This window comes from Pseudorca crassidens, chromosome 5 (genome assembly GCF_039906515.1).
Source record: "Pseudorca crassidens isolate mPseCra1 chromosome 5, mPseCra1.hap1, whole genome shotgun sequence".
NCBI lineage: Eukaryota > Metazoa > Chordata > Mammalia > Artiodactyla > Delphinidae > Pseudorca > Pseudorca crassidens.
The window spans coordinates 35,916,365-35,937,101 of record NC_090300.1 but is presented as its reverse complement, the minus strand read 5'-3'; the positions used below and the strand labels follow the sequence as shown (position 1 = coordinate 35,937,101).

The 20,737-nt window shown below is 47.4% G+C and overlaps 1 protein-coding gene across 1 annotated transcript in view; it reads left to right on the top strand.

The window, feature by feature from the left end:
- The window catches only part of EPHB1 (EPH receptor B1), a 426,461-nt gene that overhangs the window by 293,237 nt on the left and 112,487 nt on the right, over positions 1-20,737 (top strand). The window contains exon 5 of the mRNA XM_067737744.1: positions 18,898-19,233. Within this exon, the coding sequence (XP_067593845.1) occupies positions 18,898-19,233 (336 nt within the window). The remainder of the gene's footprint in view (positions 1-18,897; positions 19,234-20,737) is intronic.

Genomic DNA, 20,737 nt, shown 5'->3' with positions numbered 1-20,737 from the left:
AATTCCTGCAGACTGGGACCACAGGCCTGCTCCTCCCCGTCAATGTCTTGTGTAGCAGGCTGGAGAGACAGAGACAGAGAGACAGAGACAGAGAGAGGGAGAGAGAGAGAGAGAGAGAGAGAGAGAGAGAGAGAGAAGCTATGAATACATGCCTGAGGACGAAGAGAAGAGGGGTATGTTGTGATGTGAGTGTGTGTCTGTGTTTGAGTGTTTCAGGGAGGCTCTCACTAGTTCTCAGAACCACCCATCTTCTCTGGCCCAGTTTCCATTTCATTCTCAGTCTTGGGTGGTGGGCGCAGTGGTGGGAGAGAGAGTGGAGACCATAGAGCACGACCTGGCTGGAGTGGGCTCAGGGAGAGCTGAGGGGGAAACTAAAGAAGAAGCAAAGTGACTGGTGGAGACTGTTGTCCTGAGCTCAGATGGAGGATCAGGTGGGCAGGGTGATGGGTGATGGGCCTCACCCCTCAGGCGACCTCTGGGGGCCACTGCTTCAGGGAGGGGCCCTTCAGTCCAGTAGGGCAGGAAGGTCCCCCAAGGCGACAAACACTCCACAGGACACAGGAATCCAGTGTTATAAATTGAGGACTGTTTGCTCGTTAGTCCACATGCCTTCACATTAGGGATGATTTTAAATACTTTTCAAAACCCAGCCTTTTCAAAAGCACTTACCTCCTCATCTAGGAGTTGCAACCTATTAACAGAGGGCTGCTTTAGTCAAGGTTAGTTTCACTCATTCATTGCTGATCAGGGTTTTAGTAAAACGTCCACCATGTGCCCCTTTCTATAGGCAAAGGTGCTGCTTGATTTTACCCTGGTTTGTGATCCACACTGCGTATAAAAATACATCATTTGTGTTTTTGAGGGGGAGGTAATCTGTGTGTTCCTTGAGATGAGATTCCAACAGGGGTCACAGATAAGCAAGAGTCATAGGGTAAGCTGCTTCTCGGAGCGCCTGGATCTGGATAGTGTATACATGTAGATGCAGAATTGAGGGAGTGTGACAGCAATCTGAAAGCTATTTAGAACTGTCAGTGCTGTTTCAAGAAGGGTCAGCACTACCTGTGTACATGGACTTTCACACTCCTATCATCTACAATTTCTTTTCACAGTTGGTGGACCCAAGTGGGTATAACTCTTAGGAGGCATCCTATAGCTCTAAGTTTTAAGCTCATAGCCGGGCACAGGTTCCGCTGTTTCTGCTTCAGCGTTTCCTCTTAAGAGCATTTCATCTAATGGGCATTTGGAGTCACAGATTATTAACACTCTGAGCAGCCTTCTAGGCCCTGCCACCCAAACCCCTCCCGAGTGCCAGCCTTGTCTCTCCAACAACCCTGAGAGGTAGTCATTCCATTTTTAGTTTTCTGAATATTTGTGGTGACGGACAGCTGATATATTTTGCAGGGCAGCTCCACTCCACTGTTAGGCACCCATCACCCATCACTGTAAGAGAGATTTTCTGGACCTTGGATCAGGCACTGCCTTCCTCCCAGCCTCACCACTGGTCCACCTTTGAGGACCAGAGTCCTGCAGGTGGAACCAGTGGTTCCAGTGCTTACGAAGAATTTCCTTATCCTTCCTTAATCACCTACTGTAGGCAAAGCATTGGTTAAGTTATCTACTCCCCCACACGTATGATCTCCTGAACCCCAGTGTCCTGGCAGCCTTTTCTGAATCTCACATTTATCAATACAACTCTTAAAACATGGCAGCCAGATTGAAACATATGACCCTCGCTCCCGAAAATCCAGTGGAAACTTGGTGGATTTTCTCCTGTGACTGGGATACCGGTGATTGTCCACTTTGGTTGCAGCCTCTCGCATCGTGGGCTCCGACCATACTTTTTGACCACTGAACATTCAAAGTTTTTGTTTGTCCCTTCAGGAAATGCTGCCCATTTGGGTCTCCCCTTTTCTGCACTTACACATGTAACTTCAGACATTTTGCCTTGTGGATTTGGGCACCATGCTCTTTCAAGTGTAGACCATTTTGAAAACTGATTTCAATGGACAAGTATTAACATAATTGTTAGGAGTGTGCGCTCTTGTGTCTGGGTTCAAACACTGCTCTGACGTTTGCCAGCTGTGTGATGAGGGGCAAGTGACAGGGCTATGTGTCTCTACTTTCTCATTCAAAAAGTGGGTATAGTATTAGTGTCTGCCTCACTGTGTCGTCAAGGGTATAAATGGAATAATGCTATTTAGAACAGTGTTTGGCATTGTTCAAACAGGAAGCATTCAATGAAAGTAAGATATTTTATTTTACTACTATTATTGGAGTTGCTTACCCTACTTTTGTGCTATTTTCAAAGCAGCTAAAATCCAAGCACTGGAATTAACATTTTGCTAACATTTCTTCCTTCAGTACACAAGTATCTGTGTACTTTTTTCAGTTTCCATTCTTAAAACCTAGGTATACTCTTTATATTCTTTTTCTCTAAAGGCTCATACATTTTAAAAAGAAACAGTGCCATGTGGCCATATTTAAAGACCCATGCTGGTTTTTGTCATTGTTTCCTCGAGGCTCACCATGCACTGATTTAACTATGAAGTTTCAGAAGTAGGAGGGGATTGAGGTAAAATTTATTTATTTAATCTACTTTCTTCTCTATTTTGAAAATCGGAACAAAACTGTCTACCCCATGGCTCTAGGACCCTCTGTTGTCCTGAATGTTCCTTGCTGGCCTTCAGGCAATGGCTCTGATGTCTAATTTGCAGGCTCTGATCCCGGGTGGGGCTGGTCTCGGAGGGATGCTGGAATTTGATGGCAGCTGTAGCTCAGGGTCCTTAAATCTTCTCTGCTCCAATTCTCCTCCTCAAAGGAGGAGACGGTCGGAGGCAGGTGGCTGTGCAACCTCTGTGTTCTGCCAGCATCTTACCTCATCCCCAGGAAAGGAGATGCACGCTCTGAATATTCTATTCAGATCTATTCAGGTGTAGGGCTTTCTCTGTCCACTGGACTGGAAGCTGTCGACATGCTGATCTGATTTTTTATCCCCTCTGTGGCCTTCCATGGTAGGTGCCCAACATAGCCAGGTGGTAAGAGCCCTGCTCTTGGGATCAGGTAGACCAGACCGGACTCTTGGCTCCTTTGCCATGGTTACTTAACCTCTCTTAACCTCTGTTCTTTTCCATAAAATGAGGATACTGTTTATTATTGTGCCAAGTTGTGATGATGTGTATACCTAACTCAGTGTCAGACGTATGGTAAGGGCTCAAAAATTGTCTTTGTTTTGGTTGTTATGAATAAGGTTTGAGTCATATCTGAATTGCACAGTCCAAAATAAGAACAGAAAAAAAAGTGTGGGGAAAATGGGCATTTTAGGGCAGTTACTTCTGGAGAGTCATCCTAGGTTGGCGGGAATCTTACACCATCACCCCTATCTCCACCCCATCACGATGTGATCACAAATCTGTGTGTTACGTGTGCAGACCACCTTGGTTCCCAGCTCCTCATAGGTGGTCCCCAGCTGTGACTAGGGTCCTGGTTCCCCAAGTCCGCCTTCTTCCATCCATGTAACCCAGAATCAGATCCTGATCCAGTTCTGACACCAGAGGCCAAACCCAAGTCCCATGGGGAGGGGGTCAGGTCTGAGACTCCCTCCTAGACCTCCAACCAGTTTCTTCTTTGCAATCACCTTTCAAAGTCACCACTGCCAATCAGTCCTGGAACCGATATGGACCCACTGAACCCCTCTGTTACTGATCATTGACCCTGTCCAGGGACTGAGTTCAGAACCTACCCTCAAACTACATTACACTGGGTGGAATCACTGGCTCCACCCCTGTTTTCATTCTCTGGACCTCCAGCTGCCATATTGGAAACGTGGCACTAGCCAACCCTTTCCCAGACCAGGACTGTGATCTTCTGTATGCCCCAGTTGGCTAAAACATGTGAATGCAGCAAGGCAGTTAGAGCCAGAGACCCACAGATGTCCCTGATGGCTTCACTTGGGTGTGACAAAGACCAAGAGCCCCAGGTATCTTTGACTCTCATCAGAGATTTAGAAGGAAGCCACTTTCAACTTAGTCTAAGGGTAGATTCTGAACACCGTCCAAGAGAGTGAAGCCCCCTGAGTGATTAGTGATCTACTCCCAAATAGAAGTGTACAAAGAGGTACTGGTGATGCCTTCTGAATTGTGCGGGAGGTTGGGTGAAGTGGAAAGAAATGAGTCTCATAGTCAGTGTTGGGCATGTCCATGCTGTCTGAATTATGTGTGGCATCAGACCAGGACAATAGCATTTTATTTAATTAATTTATTTATTTATTTTTCCGGTACGCGGGGCTCTCGCTGCTGTGGCCTCTCCCGTTGCGGAGCACAGGCTCCAGACGCGCAGGCTCAGTGGCCATGGCTCACGGGCCCAGCCGCTCCGCAGCATGTGTGTTCTTCTCAGACCGGGGCACGAACCCGTGTCCCCTGCATCGGCAGGTGGACTCTCAACCACTGCGCCACCAGGGAAGCCCCAGGACAATAGCATTTTAGAGTAATTTATTTTGAAACTCTGTGTTGGTCTTCTGAGAAACTTTCCACACAATTGACTGTAAAGTGTCCAGCTGGAGCCAGACAACTGAGAACTGTTATGACAGGGGGTTGGCTGTGGGCTTAAAGTCTGGACTCCCCAATGGGTAAAAGATCACGGATGACTTTGCAGAGAGAGAGAGCAGGCTGCAGTCTGAAGTCAACTGTGGAAGGACCAGGATTCCCTCCAGCTTGTGCCAGAGACCACCTCTGCCCCACTCAATCAAGGTGCTCTGACTCTGAAACCACATTAAGAAGGGGGGCTTGTCTCAGGGGTTGATGGGTAGAGGGCCAGAAGCCACTTGGACACAGAGGTGGCTCTGTCCTCCCTCCCCATTCTGTAGAGAGAAGGTTGGGGTAATGGTAGTCTTGGTGTGTGTCTTCCCACCCGCCTCTCGTGACTGTGGGCTTAGACTTGCCAAGAGATGCCCAAGGTGGCCTTTTGAGCAGCCCCTCTGGGGCTCATCTCACAAGCTCTGTTCATCTTGGAAATGGCAATAAAGGAAGCTCCACATTGCAGCGTGAAGTGAGGCCAGCATGACAGCTGTGCAGTGAGATGCGCCTTGGTGCAGGCTGTCTCTGTTGGTGGGTGATTGGGGGCCGGGGGGGCAGGTGGGCCATGGAAAGCCATGGTCACCACCAAGCCCTACCAGTGCTCAGTGAGCAGAGATGGAGAGCAACTCTGTTACTCCAGAGAGGGTGCTGTTTGCTGGCCAGCACAGGGGAACTTGCTTATGAGGTGAGAATTCACTCTCCCTGTGAGCAGGCTTTGTGCCAGTGCCTGTCAACTGTGGAAGGACAAGGGCTTCCTGGTCCTTCCAGGGCTGTAGGCAGCTCTGATGAGGTTAGCCATGCCCGTACCTGTACCCCCTGCATGGGGAAGGCTGTGCACCACCACGGCCTAGGGCACAGGCCTCTTCCGAGTGAACCCCAAGTGCTGTGTGCCTGGTGCTCCCCGACACAGGCCACAACCGACTGGAACAGGAACATAAGCGCCTAACATAATAGCTGATGCTGATTAAGCCCCTGACATGGAGTTTCTCAATTAACCTCACAGAATATAAGATAGCTACCTCTGTTATTCCTAATTTATAGATGAGAGAACTGAGGCCCAGCAGGGCTAGTACCCTAGCTCACACACTTCGAGAGTGTCAGGGCCCAATTTCTGCCCAGAACTGACAGGTTCAGGGCTCCCTACCCGCAGTGCTGGACTGTATCCCTCAGGAAGGAGTACGGTTGCCTCTGAGCTGGCCCGACAGCACAGTAATGCTGATATCTGCTTGAGACAATGAAGGATTGCATTTCATTGGTCAAGATTCCTCATGTGATCTCTGTGGAAGTGGTTGAGAAATGTGTCTTCAGTGAGACTGGGGAAGAGAAGAGAGTTAGTGTGGTGGTGGAGGGGAGATGGCAGAGGGGGGAGCAGGGGGATGGGGGGAGGGAGGGGAAGAGCAACCTCTGCTGTGTTATACAGTTCCCCATAGGTGGGCATTTGGGCCAACACAGTGTTTCACTAATACGAACAATACTGCCATGAAAACGCTCAGACATACCTTGGGGGCACATAAGCCTGTATTTGTGGAGGAAATTCACCTAGAAATAGAATTGCTGGGTTACTGGGCACATACACTCAGAAAGCCAATCAATACCACCAAAGTGCTTCCCCAGAAGACTCGACCAAGTGACACGCCTACCAGTGGTGTACATCTTGCTTCCCCACTGGCAGCCCCAGCTGGATGTTATCAAGACTTCTGGCTTTTGCCAATTTGACTGACCTCCTAGTAATTTTGATGGTATTTCCCTCATTATAAATTAGTGTTTTTCATATATTGACCAATTTATTTTGTCTTCTGGGAATTGACTGTTCATAACATTTGCCCTTTTTCTATTTTTAAAAATTGATTTCTAGATGCCTATTAATTATATGTGACATCTTGCCCCCCAGCCCTGTACTTATTTTTAACTCTATTTATAAGTGTATTTGTTGGCATTATCGAGGTTTTTAATTTTTGAGCTCATACCTGACCATCTTGCTCTTTCTGGTTTTGAGGATTTGTGTCTTGACTTTTTGCCTGGGTTTTGTATATGTCCTCCCCACTCTAAGGTGTAAAAACACTCTCATATTCTATTTTAAATCTTTATATAGAGTTTATTTTTAGCCCCTTCCTCCATCTAAAATTTATTTTTTTGTAAGATGTGATATTGGTATTCTTATTTCTCTTATTAAAAATAACATCCCGGGGCTTCCCTGGTGGCGCAGTGGTTAAGAATCTGCCTGCCAATGCAGGGGACATGGGTTTGAGCCCTGGTCTGAGAAGATCCCACATGCCATGGAGCAACTAAGCCCATGCACCACAAATACTGAGCCTGTGCTCTAGAGCCTGTGAGCCACAACTACTGACCCTGCGTGCGTCAACTACTGAAGCCTGTGTGCCTAGGGCCTGTGTTCCGCAACAAGAGAAGCCACCGCATTGAGAAGCCTGCACACAACGAAGAGTAGCCCCCACTCACCACAACTAGAGAAAGCCCACACACAGCAATGAAGACCCAGCGCAGCCAAAAATAAATAAATAAATTTATTAAAAAATTAACATCCTGTGAGCTCCATCTGAATTGTCCAAAATGTTAGTGAGATAACTCTTTTATTACCTACTAAGTGACTGTACAGACTTATCTTTATTCTTTCCCATTGATTGTTTAGTCTTTCCTGGCACCAGTTCTAAGCTGTTCTAAAGATAGTAGCTTTATTGTATGTTTCAATAACTGGTAAACCAAGTCTGTACATATTATTCATTGTCAAAATATCTTGCCAATTCTGAAACATTTTTATCTTCAAGATGAGCTTTGAAATCAGCTTGGCACAGCTCATTAATCAATCCTACTACATTGGGATTGGGATAGCATTGACTAGAGAGATTACTTTGGAGATGACTATCATCTTTATGATGTGCATCTCTTCATCCAGGAGCATGTGTTCAAGTCTTCTTTTGTGCCCTTAAGTAAAGTTTTATAGTTGTCTCCATACAAGTGTTATGCAGGTCTGGTGAGATTTAATTCTACATATTTTATGGGTTTTGTGGTATTGAGAATAGGTAACTTTTTTCATTGTATTTTCAAAGAGGTTATGATTATTGTTAGCAGATGACTTCCTGGTGGTGGGAGTAGTGAGCTTCCCATCACTGGAGGAATCAAACAGAGGCTGGCCAACCAGGTAGGGGCTGTAGAGGGCATTCACCACCAGGGACACACTCTGACCTCCAAGGTTCCTTCCCATGCCAAGAATGAGTGTGTCTATGAAGTGTCAGAATCAGGACTTGCTTTTGATGACCCAAACCTTTCTGGGAGGTATACCTGCCTTTTTCAATTTCTCTTTTTGTTCCCTTAACCTTAAATTGTTATCTTTGGATTCTGGGCCTTTTCTGTACACCTGGAAAAAGACAGTACAAGTCTCTTTTAGAACCACATACAGCAGTGCTGGGAGACTCTTCTGTGTATTCCCAGGGAAAATTAAATGAATAATCCATGACTATGTAAACCATAGTCTCTTCCCAGCTGTTTTCTTGATGCCATTCTGTTATACAGCCTCTAAAAAAGATGGAGAACTATGACAACTGGAAAAATTCTGCCACACGGTGAGGGGCTTTTTGTCATTTGTGAAGAACTGTGGAGATGCAGGAGTCCTTTATGGGCACCACACTCTCTCTGTGGATGGTGGAGAGAGGACTGCTTATCCTGCAGTAGCCTTGAGGCCTTATCCCAGCTACCACCCCTGCATGCCGTAGGGGCTTCTCCAGTCTGGCCCAGATGGTTATTTTCTTTTAAAAACTACCTTGGAAGATCCTTGTCCTTCTCTCTTTAGTACCTAGTATCTGAGAGTTCAGAGTAGGCTGTGTGCCGAGAGGAGTTCAGAGGAGTTGAGATGCTTTACCTGCAAAGCTTCCATCAAGTGTGTGACCCTCATCCTTGACAGGCCTTGGCCCAGTGACTGCCAACTGTACCTCAAGACACATAGGATCAGTTTCCTTGTTCTAGATTTCTTTCCTGATCTCAGTCTCCACACTGGCACCAGCCTGGGGGAAATTACCAAGCTCTGGGTTGAGTCAGGACATGCTAAATCAAATGAGTTGTTTGGGGTGATTCAGCGTTTGAGTTTGCATCAAGTAAGAATGATATTCCAAAACAAGTTGCTCTGTGGGAGACCCTGCCCAAGAATGGTCTATCCTTCTGTTGTGCCAAAGACTGAAGTGTGTCCCAAAGTCCTTTTTGACTTCAAGAAGAATCTGACTGGCTTATACTGTTGCCTCTGGTGGCAGCAAACACCTTAGAGCCTGCCTGGCAGGTTGTGACCTAGTGTATGGATCTTTCAGCAGGATGATCTATGGGGATTCTTTCTCTCAGGGACTACCTGAAACCCGCAGAGAAAGAATCCCAGTCTGGGGTGGGAGCCCTGTGTAGAAGCCTGGTAAATCCCATAGAGAAGATCTGCCTGGGGCCTCAAAAGCTTTAGGCAGGAAGATGTCGTCAGAGGGCCTTCAGGTCAAATGTTCTGGACAGTGTCTTTTATTCACTGTACAGGTGTGCACGTGGTCACTCTTTCTCTGCTGGAAGGTGCATGGATGGGCAGGGATTCCTGGGTAACTATACTGAATAGTCTTTAATGCATGTGGAGCATACTAAGATACACTATGGCTTCAACGTATATTCTGCCATTTGATTCTCCCATAAGTAGGAAGAAGGCAGGGACCCTGCATGTCCCTGCAGCACGGTGCCTGGCCTGCTCAGGGCCCGGGGGTGCGTCTCCACCAGTCTTGTCAGTCAGTGGCTTGTGTGACAGCTGTGCAGGTGCCCACCTCCCCTGCAGACTTTGAGCTCCTCAGGGTAGACGCCAGGGAATTTTTCATACCATAATCTTACATACGGGGCTTAGCACACTGTAGGGTCTCAGCAACACAGATGGATTGATCAGTCAAGAATCCATGAAAGATTAGGCTCAGAGAGCATGAGTGACCTGCCTAAAGTCACAAAGCTGGCACTCAGCCCGATTTTCTTTGTGAGTCCAGTGGATCTTTCACCACTTCTGATAGCCCTGGAGGCCACATTTCAGGGCCAGGAAGGTCTTGATGGGCAGGTCTTTAAGAGGACATGACCTCTAGCTTTCCTTGACTTGAAGTGTCCCCAAGGAATCTGCAGGGGGTGTCATGTCCAAGCTCCCCTCTCTCTGGCCTCACTTTGGGCCACAAATAGAAGATTCCACCTTCTATCCCTCCCTCACACAGACAGTGACGCAAGATGGCTGTCAGCCATTCCTGCTGAGATACACTGCCTCTTGGGATGCAGGGCCCTCAGCCATCCTCCAAGGGCTCCTGCAGCCCTGGGGAAACCTACATGCTCAGGCTTTGACTTAGGCCAGGTAGAGGGACTGTCTCTTTTCCCACAAAGTGAAACTCACCCCCTTCTCTCCCAGGCAATTAGCTCCATAGAAGCAGGAGAAACAAGAATTATTTTCTACAAACATTGGTGTTTGGTGAAATGTGTAACACTGGGTTATTTGATGCTCCTGAAATCCCTCTCAGTGGGGTCTCTCCTTGTTTTGACTAGTCATTTCTTCTTATTACTAACTGTTATGATTAGGAGAATTGCCTGAGTACAGGACCAGTGTTTCCAAGACCCTGAAGAGCAACAGACTCAGACGTGCTCAGCAAGGCCCTGGAACCATGTTTCTATAGGGAAACTACTGAAACGGTTCAGGAACAAGAGCTTCCTGCCTCCACAAGGGACCTACCCCCTACCCCCCAGCACCTGGCTACATTTGCATCACACTTGCACCTTGCACCCTTAGGTGCCTCCACCCTAGGGGGAAGAGTTATTAAGAGTGCACTTTGGAACCATTCAAGCCTGTACTCAAGTCTTGATTCCAGCGTTCACCCACCACATGATTTAGGCAAGTTATTTAATGGCTCTGAGCTACAGTTTCCTTATATGTAAAATGGGGATAATAGTTCCTACACCATGGGATGTTGGGAAAATGAGATTTCATTAAGTTATGTAACAAAATGCCTGTGATAGTACTTTGCATAGAGGGTTTGTCGTTAAAATGAAATTCACAATTCCATATAGAACTCCACTGAAAAGGAAACCACAGCCATCTCTCTGATCTTTTAGATGATCTTTGTAGAAATCTATTCTACGCAAACTACCAAAATTACTCACTCACTCAGTGGCATGAAGCAAACAAGTTCCACCCAATCAAAGCCTTGTCCTCCTGACATCCATGCAGATGGCACAGGTGTCTACCCCCAGGAAGACTATGTCCCTGGGGTTCATTTTAAACTGGTTCAAAAGGTGACATAAAGTTGTCTCTGGGAACATTGAGATCTGAGGGCAGTTAGGAAAAGTAAAGCAACATGACTGCTCCAGGTTTCAATGTCCTCTCCTCCTTTCTCCAGGGGGGACAGCCTACATTTTGAGAGGAGTAACCGGCGTACCTGAGCTTACAAAGGGACAGACATGACTCAGTTTTCCAGTCCTGTGCCTCAGGCCCCCAGCACAGCTCCTTCTTTGGAAAAGACACCTCAGGACTTCAGACACTACCATTTTCACATTGAGCAAAACAGTGTTCTACTTGTCTGGTGCTCATCCCTCACAAATTATAGAACATCCTTGATCAGTTTTTCCCAAAGCTCCCAAGCCCCTGCAAGCTTCCACTATTGGATGGAGGGTGCCTCAGCGGTCTGTTCATTTGATGCCACTGCTTTCCACCAGGTCCCTGATAACTTACTCTTGGTTTCCTGATATGGCAAGTAGTCATACACCCCACCCCCTTAATGACAAAACTTTACAACCCCTGTTGTCGAAGACCCTTGTTATTGTGGTGTTATTGGTGCCTGACAGAGAACCTTTGGGAACTGCCCACTGCCATCCAGGGAACCCCAGTGAAAGTGGGGGTGCTCAGGCTCATATGCTCCTCTCCAAGGTGCTGAACCTGCACGACACAGCACGTCACAAACCTTTCCTCTAGCATAGAGGTCACTCTTGTCCAATCTCTCCCAGGAAGTCTACAGCAAGTGAAGGAATGGTGGAAGAGGAATTGCTGCCTCAGGAGGGAAAGAGAAATGGAGAGAGAGAGAGAGAGAGAAAGAGAGCTGAACTTAGTCTGAAGAGTGTCAAAGCTACACATGGCAGCCAGAGAGAATAAAGAGACGTTCTTTGTTTTGACATTGTTTTCAATAAACAAGTTACCAAAGAAAGAACCACAGCTGAATATGAAGTTGACCTCATGTTTATTTGGTAACTCTACAGCCTTTCTGACATTCACAAACTTTCTCCTTTTTGGCTTATGTTACCCTCCAACACATCCTGCTTTCAGCCCTGTATGCTGTATTGAGGGCAAAGGCGTAACCACCAGCCTGACTTAGTTTCCTGCATACTTTGCCTATATATAAAACCTCTTCAGACCTTCATAGCCCCCATTTCCATGTCTGCCTCTTCTCCCTGATTCCTATCTATTTCTCTATAAAATCTCAAAGACCTTTATTCTTCCCTAGGAAGACTTCCAATCACTCAGACATGGTTCCTTAAAGTAGCTATGTCACAGTGAGCAGTGAGTAAAGAGATGTCCTGATAGTACTAACACTTTTGATAACCAGTCCTGGACCACTCCTCACATGTCTTCCTTGCCCCTCACAACACACTTTTTTTTGCCATATCTATCCCTGATATTATTTTCTGATCTCCCTTTCTCTCCTTTCTTAATCCTCAGCACACATTAAAATATGCAAACCACATATTTCCAAACTAAAATCTTGACTCCTCTCAGCCATGAGAACACTGTTTCTGCATTCAAGAGTCTTGAGTATCAAATATCCTTTTTGGCTCATTCACAAATCCCATCTCAACCCTTTCTCCTAAAGGAAGATTGCATAGAGAACACAGTTTGCTGTAGGAGTATAAAGGTGGGGTTTCCCTGCCAGGAGGAAGGAGAATAAACAAGACCAGATACTGGTCAAAGCCAGACAGCCTCTTAGAAGGCCAGAAAGCAGGTGTATAGATGTACACAGAGGTTCTGAGCCCAGGAGGTAAAAAGAGCTGGAACCATTCTGGAGACACAGCCCTATACTCAAGACTAGGGCTCTACCTAGGATGTGCTTGCAAGGGTTAGGTGTCCCAGAGGGTACAGCCTAGAGCAGAAAGCCTTCAAGGTGTTTCTCCCCAAGTACAACTCCAATCTTGTAGGCAGGATGCCCAGACACCATCTCTAAAAATTTTTTTCTTCATTGATCTTATCATTCCTCAAACATCCGTTTGTAACTCTTTGTATCTGTATCACTTGCTTTGACACTTAACTGTATGTGCCCACAATTCCCAGTACTCTGTAGGTAAGGGTTCTTGCCTCATTAATAAACATATGGGTTCCTCTTATCTTCATGGATGTCATCATAGGTCTGGGCATCAGGGTTTCTGCTCAAGGAACAAGTGGCTGAATTAGATTAATCTTAGTTCAACGAGTGGGTCAACCAGATCATCCAATAATGACAATACTAATAATAATAGCAGCTGACATTAACTGAGTTTTTCTGGGTACCAACCATATAGCTAAACTCCTTGGACTTACTATCTCATTAAATCCTCAAAACTACCATTTTTCAGATGAGAAAATTAAGGCTTAGAAGTTCACATCCCTAAGTTTTGCCAACAAGAGAATATTTTTTTAACTTTGTTGCTGTGAACACTTAGGAGGTTTGTTGGTTGGTTTCAGAGACCTCTCAGAGTCTCTGGAAACAAGTATATGTTCAAGTACATGTTCATTTTTCTCAGGAAAATCTTCGTTGCTCTCATCAGATTCTTCAATGGGTCATGCACACAAAAGGGATGGCCTCATCTGTGGCTTTATGCAGAGCAGTTCAATTCCAGCCTGCACGAGGAGCCTCCCAGGAGAGCATTGCCTCGCTGTGATTGTCACCCTCACCTGCTCCCCATGGGGAGGGGTACAAGGACACAGACCCTGGCAGCAGCAATGCACAGTTAGCTGGACACTGCCTGCTCTATACCTCGGACCAGCCAGAAATTCACATCTAAATTCTCAAACCAGGATGTTGGCTTTATTAAGATTCCTAATAAAGAAATTGGCTTCTGGGGCTTCCCTGTCTTCAGCAGATTTTCCCTTTGATTACTCAAGAGTGCTCTTATTTCCAGCTTTATGCCTACAAATAAACTCAACTACTCTCTCCCACCCACCCTGTCTCTCGATTCTTTAAAAGAAAATCATCTGGCCCAAAGCACATTAAGAAGCAGGAGATTCTATCTCAATGTGACAACACTTGGGCTAGCCCTATGGCTCTAGAAGGATCATTTCTGCTTAACTCTTTGAAGTCCCAACGCCATCCATGCTCCATGCAGTCTGAGCCAACCTCTCAGGCACATCCTGGAAGACCCTGGAGACCCATCCCTACAACCCAGAATCCACCCTGTTCCTTCCACCCAGACAGAGGATCACAGCTCAGCAGTTTTCCCATCCTTTAAAAGGACTGAGTTTTCCTAGCCCTTTCATCAGGAAGCTTTCATCAGTAGTAACCGTGGCAACAGATCAGAGAGGCTTCAAAAAGCCTGTCTGTATGTAATTAAGAAAAACGAGGACACGGACGAGAGAGCAGGGAGTTTAGACAAGGAGACCCTGGCTCTGAGCCCTGCCAGTGTACTTCCCGAGGGCTTCTGAGGACGGAGAAAGCAGATTTTCTTCTCCCTCTGGCCTCCCTCTCCACTCCCCCTTTAAAGTTTTGGTTTGCTGGTCTCAATTGGCCTCCTTCCTGAGGATGTTGCTGGGGACCCCAGTGCTGGCCAAACACTCTCTGCAGGGGGAGGGCCCCAAACCCAGGGAATGCAGCCTAGATGGGTAGGAAATGGCCCTAGCACTTCCTCTAGGGAGATTTATTTGGAGGCCAGATCTGCTCTCTGGTTAGACTCTGTGTTCAGGCACAGGAGAGACTAGGCTGCCTACTTGCAGGAATGCATCCTTGTCATCAGGACAATGGAGCACAAACTTGAGGACAATCATTGTTTTAGCTGCCCAGACCCTGGGCCTGGCTTGCCTGGCCTGGAAGAAGCCTCGTGGGAAAAGGGACAGGAGCAAGCATTGTGGGGAGGCAATCTGAGCCTGGGGATGGCTTTATTTCCTGACACTTATTCTCACCTGGAACCATCTCCTTTATCTCTGTGTTTCCTTTTTTCCTGTCAGTTTTTTCTCTCCATGTAAGCTCCATGGGAGTAGGAGCTTGTCTGGCTTGCTTTTTCCTATTTCCCAAGTGCCCAGAACAGTGCAAGAGTATTTATTAAAAGAGTGAGTGAGTGAACAAATGAATAATGAATTGGGTTCTAGCCATTGTTTGTGGCCCAGACTTGGGTCACTTCCACAAGTATGTGCTGGGAGCCCAGGCACCGTGCAGGTTCTCCGAGCTCTCTGAGTCTGCTCTCCAGGGAAGGCTCTTAATGTCTGTTCCTGCTCCTTGGAAGGAAAGGATTCAGATTTATGCAGCCTTGGACTCGGCAACCACGGCTCCCACAGAGCCCTGTTCATGCCCCACAGATGCATTTGCTCTGGAGTGCAGCCATGAATGAGGGGTGGTTGCTTCATATGAAGCCTGTTTTTAAATAAACTTGAAAAATTCTTCTTGGAAACCCACTGCTTTTCTTCTTGAGTGGGAAGCAAATGAACAGACATGGAGAAAGTATTGACCAGGGTTGTTCTCCCCCAGCTGCCATGGACACCAATGGATCAGGGACGGGGCAGCTCCTTACCTGCCACTTTATCTCACCAAAGCCTTTACCATTCAGGGGCACAAGCGGGGTCCTCCCTGCTGCTGCTGCTGCATCCTCTCTCAGCCCCACCACAGGGCATCATGTCTCATGATGGAGAGGGGTGCACACGTGTGACCTGAAGCCTTGCACACTGCGTAGAGGTTGAAAACTGGTGGAATGGGGCCTCTTCCAGGCAAAATGCTGAGCGTAAGAATCATGGAGACTAACCAGCCACCAGCCCCTGCTCACCAGGAGGCCACAGCATGGTGAGGACATATAAGAAGAGCCCATCACAGTGCAATGGTGGATTCTGAGTTAGGCATCCAGAAATGGGCTTATGGAAGCCCAGCGCGGAGATGCATGACTCCTGGTGGAATGTGCTGGATCTGGAGGGTGAGCAGGAGTTCTTCAAGTAGATAGAAGGAAAAGAATTCCAGACAGAGGAGAAAGCACAGTGCAAAGGCTTGGCAGAAGTAAAGAGAGCTTAGTGTGCACAGGACATCACAGGAATCTTCCTGTTCGTTACAATATGAGGGTTAAGGTCCAAGGGGCCAGAGATGAGATCAAAAGCAGCAAGACCACATGGGGACCTGAAGGACATGGAAAGGAGGGTGAACTTTTGAATAATTGGGGTTTGAGTAGAAAACAGTATGAGTGCATGTACGTTTGGAACTTACACCCTGGCAGGAGAGAATGGATAGGAGAGATGGAAAGTGATGTTAGAGAATTGTTAGGAGTCTTTGCAATAGGGCAGGAAAATTGACGAGGCCCATCACTGTGAGGCAGTGGAGATACAGAGGAAGGGAAAGCTCAGAGGAAAAGAGATAAGCGGACAGACTGTGTGTTGGGCTCCCACATGTGGTGACCACACAGGGAGTTGTCAGGAAGGTAAGGACTGAATTGTGTTCCCTGGATTTTTCAAGTAGGGGCCCCCCTGCCAAAAAAGGCAGGCATGGTGGTGGGGTGGGAGAGCAACCAGGCTGCAGCTGGCTGAGCAGGGAGAGAGGGGGGCCCAAAAGGGTGACTCCGCTTTGGGAAAGATTGGCTGGAGAGTAGATAGAGGACATGTAATATAGAGAAAGAAACGCCAGGTGACCATATTTTGGTTTTAAAATGGCAATGACTGGGCTTCCCTGGTGGCGCAGTGGTTGAGAGTCTGCCTGCCAGTGCAGGGGACGTGGGTTCGTGCCCCGGTCCGGGAAGATCCCACATGCCGCGGAGTGGCTGGGCCCGTGAGCCATGGCCGCTGGGCCTGCGCGTCCGGAGCCTGTGCTCCGCAACGGGAGAGGCCACAACAGTGAGAGGCCCGCGTACCACAAAAAAAAAAAAAAAATGGCAATGACTTATTCACATTTAAGGGGATAAGGTGGAGTTAGGGGAGAGGGTGAAGTTGAAGTTCAAGGGAGAGAGGAGGTAACTGAAGTGGGGAGGTCTCCAAAGGGTGGCAGGGGTGGGTGGTCACTCTCCCTGTCGATACCTGTCTCTGCTCCTCCGCCCAAGGCTGCTTTCTGAGTGATAGCCTCAAGATATCCTAAGGATGCAGCAAGATAACATGGTTAAAGGATTTACCCCATGCCTGGCATAGAGCACGCGCTTGGTGAATGTAATTATTATGATCATGAGAAACAGCGGCCTGTGGCTGAAGCTAGGCTGTCTGCTGTAACAATGAGACAGGCAGGGATGGCACTGACCACTGGGAGCTTGTGGTCTGAGTGTCATCAGTGCAAGCAAACAGACACGTCTAAGACAGGCACCCGCCGATATGACCATTTAGTGACTAGTGCAGTATGAGATGAGGCTGGCCACGACCTGTAGAAGCCCACCTAGAGTGGTCCCAACTGCCCGCCCAGTACTAGTTGTGTGCTGATTCCCAAAGAGGTGGATGTTCATCCCTGGGCACATGGGTGGGGAATTCTTGGACACTATTTGCAAGACTTTAGTAAAAATGCTTCATGAATCCTGCCCTGTCACAAGCATGCATGACAGTCGTGCTTTAGCTCAGGCTTAATGGGCTTTATATAGTACAGTACTGATTTTCTTTCATGTTTTCATACAATCCGATTTAATATTTGCTTTCTGCTCTAGCTGCTTGCTGTTGACTGATTCAACACAGAATCCTTCCCTGGTGCCCCCCGACCTTGTTGTTATTCCCTCATTCTGTGTGTTGGCATTTGATTCCTGTCTCCAGCATGAATTGCCCTACACGTCTTCGTTCAGCTGGCGACAGTCACGTGCGTGAATTCTGAAAGCATTACTATCCAGAGCGGTGGCTCCAGCCGGCCCACCATTCGGGGGGGGCGGTGCTTCCAGGAGGGATCCATTTCCATCAGGTGGATACTGAAGATAAGAAGAGCTCAGCCTGGGAGCCAGAGGCTGTGATCTGCTCTGTTCTTGGGCAGGAGGTTCTCCAACTTAATCTCCAAATGCTCAGGACTGCGGCCGGCCATTAATTCGGCAGCATTTTTGCCCTCCTACTAGGGACCAGGCTTTCTAGAGTTTTGCAACAAGGCATTTCAGCCTTTGCCAGAGTGTGACCAGCAGCCATGGGCAGAACTTTCCAGAGGGAAGAGGCTGCCCTCCTTGAGTCCCTGTGAGCCAGGCTGATTTGTAGGAGAGGCAGTCTGTTCAAATGTCCTGTTGTCCATTCATAGATTTGACTGCCAACTCTTGGAGTGTCATATCAGAGTAAGGCCAGCTCTTCCCTTAGTAGGAAAAGATAGTTTCACTAACAGGCAGCACAGGGCTATAGCTAAGAACGTGAGCTTTGGAATCAGGCAAATGTGGTGTCCATGCCAATTTTAGTTCTCATAGACAAAATGATCTATAGCCAGTCCCCATTCTCAGCATCAGTTTCCCTTTCAATAAAATTGAATTAATTATTGTACCTTCCCAATAGCGTTCTTGGGGTGGGGGGGGGAGGCGTGTTAAATGCATGCAAAGTAGCTAGCAGAGTGTCTGGGACAAACCCCTGTGTTCTTCTAGTGTCATGGGGTCAAAAATGGTGGCTGCGTGAATTTCCTGACTTCATGCACCTAAACTTGTGCAATGTGAATATTCATCTCTCCAGGTCTTCTGGCAGCCCATCCTACAGAAAAACACTCCCAATGCCATGCACACACCACATAGATCCCAGATTGTATGAGATTTTATGCAGGATGCCTGGATATGTTGGGTCTTATGAGGGGTCACTCCTATCCCTCAACCCTTGAGCTCTACACCAATTAAGAAAAGACAAGGAATCCAATAAGAGTCCAATATACATACATGTTATTGATACTAAAGTTGCCTGGAGGATGCAGCTTGGTCCTTCGAACAGAAGGGCTTGTACCCAAGTCCTCCATCCTCCTCTCCCTTGGCACACATGATTCAAAGAAGGAAAACCCCAGTGGGGATGACTAAAAGGGGAGTGGGAGACAGGTTGTCATCTCTGTCATTTTTTCTCAGAATGAATTGAGGCATGGAGATTTGGGGCTGAGGGAGGAGAAGGGATGTGTGTATGTGATGAGAGTAGGAACACACCAAAGACAAATGGAGAGATGCTGGGGAAACTTCTATCCAACCTCACTGTCCTTTCGTTGTCTCCCTATAGGTGTGCCATCAGGTCCCCGCAATGTCATATCCATCGTCAATGAGACATCCATCATTTTGGAGTGGCACCCTCCTCGGGAGACGGGTGGGCGGGATGATGTCACCTACAACATCATCTGTAAGAAGTGCCGGGCAGACCGCCGGAGCTGCTCCCGCTGCGATGACAACGTAGAGTTCGTGCCCAGGCAGCTGGGCCTGACTGAGTGCCGTGTCTCCATCAGCAGCCTGTGGGCCCACACCCCCTACACCTTTGACATCCAGGCCGTCAATGGGGTCTCCAGCAAAAGTCCCTTCCCCCCACAGCACGTCTCCGTCAACATCACCACAAACCAAGCTGGTAAGTCTGGAGGCATCTGTGCTCCTGTCTGTCTGTCTGCGGGGCTGGCTCTTTGCCACTTCTGTGCAGGAACAAAGCTTCGGCCACACATATCCCGTTTGTCTGCCCTCAGGCCTCCTGCCAGGAGTGAAAGTATTAGGCGATGGGCGTTTGTGGCCATGGAGGAAAAGGCTGTAGTGTTTCACCTCTGAGAATGAACTGCATTCTGAGGGGTTTTCTTGTGCCCAGTTCAAAAGCAAAGATGTACACCCAAGCCAGAGTACGACCCAGTGCTCTGCAACCAGCTGGGGCTCAACGAATGTCCTTGGAAGGGTGGATGGACAGATGGATGGTTGGGTAGGTGGGTGGATGGGCAGAAGCACTGCACGATCTTGAGAACACCAGTGCGGCTTTATTAGCCAGCCCAGCGAAAGAAACTTCCCAGAAATCATGTGATAGTCAGTGCTGCCTTCATAGATTATTTTTCAATTAAACCCATGTAATTCAGCAGTACGTTCTCCTTTACAACTTGGTCAGATGAATGCTAAACTGTTATACAGACTTCAGATAGTTGGCAGTAGATCACTCCTGATGGCTGGTACATCCCTGTGGCATGCATAGCTCAGAACACATTTTCTTCTCTTCTCTTTATTTCTGTATCTTTTGCTCTTCTGACCTTTTCCTTTTATTACTTTTCACACCCCTTGCAACAATCCATTTCTTTTTATATCCATTTAACCAGTCCATTCATGCACTCACTTATTTGTTTATTTATTCACTCAATTATTGAGACAGTTATTCAGCATTTACTGTGTGCCAAGCTATGGATTAGACACTGTGAGGGATACAATGATACTCGGACACCATCGTTCCTCCCATGAAACTCAATCACTGAAGAATTTCCAGGACATAGACACAAAGTACAGAGCTAAGTATTGTGTGCTGTAAACATGCAGTAAATACCAAAGGAGCTAGAGAGAAATGAGCAATCTCCCCCTTGAAGGGAAGGTGCAAGGCTGCAGAGGGGACATGAAGATCACGTCTACAGGCAACGATGGGGGTCGTGGGCAGTGGACCATGATCTTCCTTGGAATTATGGATTTTTCTCAATCAACAAATTCTAAAAGGACAGCTTGTTAGCGGAATAGCAGGACCCGAGCATTTCTTTTTGCTCCCTCTCCCTCCACATAGTCCCCAATTCTTGACCTTTTCTATTCTTCTCCATCTTTTCCTACTCCTCCTCTCCCCATCCCGAGACTCATTCTACCTCTTTTAACACCAGGCATCTTTGATGACAGATGATTCTTGGGTTTAAGCTGTCAGAACTGAGAAGAAAAAAAGGTGTCGTCGGAGAGCATGGCTATCCAGATGGCTGCGTTGTTGCTGTGAGCGTGTGTGTGTTCGTGTGTGCGTGTTTGTATGTATGCGTATGGTCACGTGTTTACATGCATACGTGTGTAGTGAGAAAATAAGAGTGGAAGTGTGGAAGCCTCCAGCTGGTGACCACAGCCCCAGTGCCATGGAG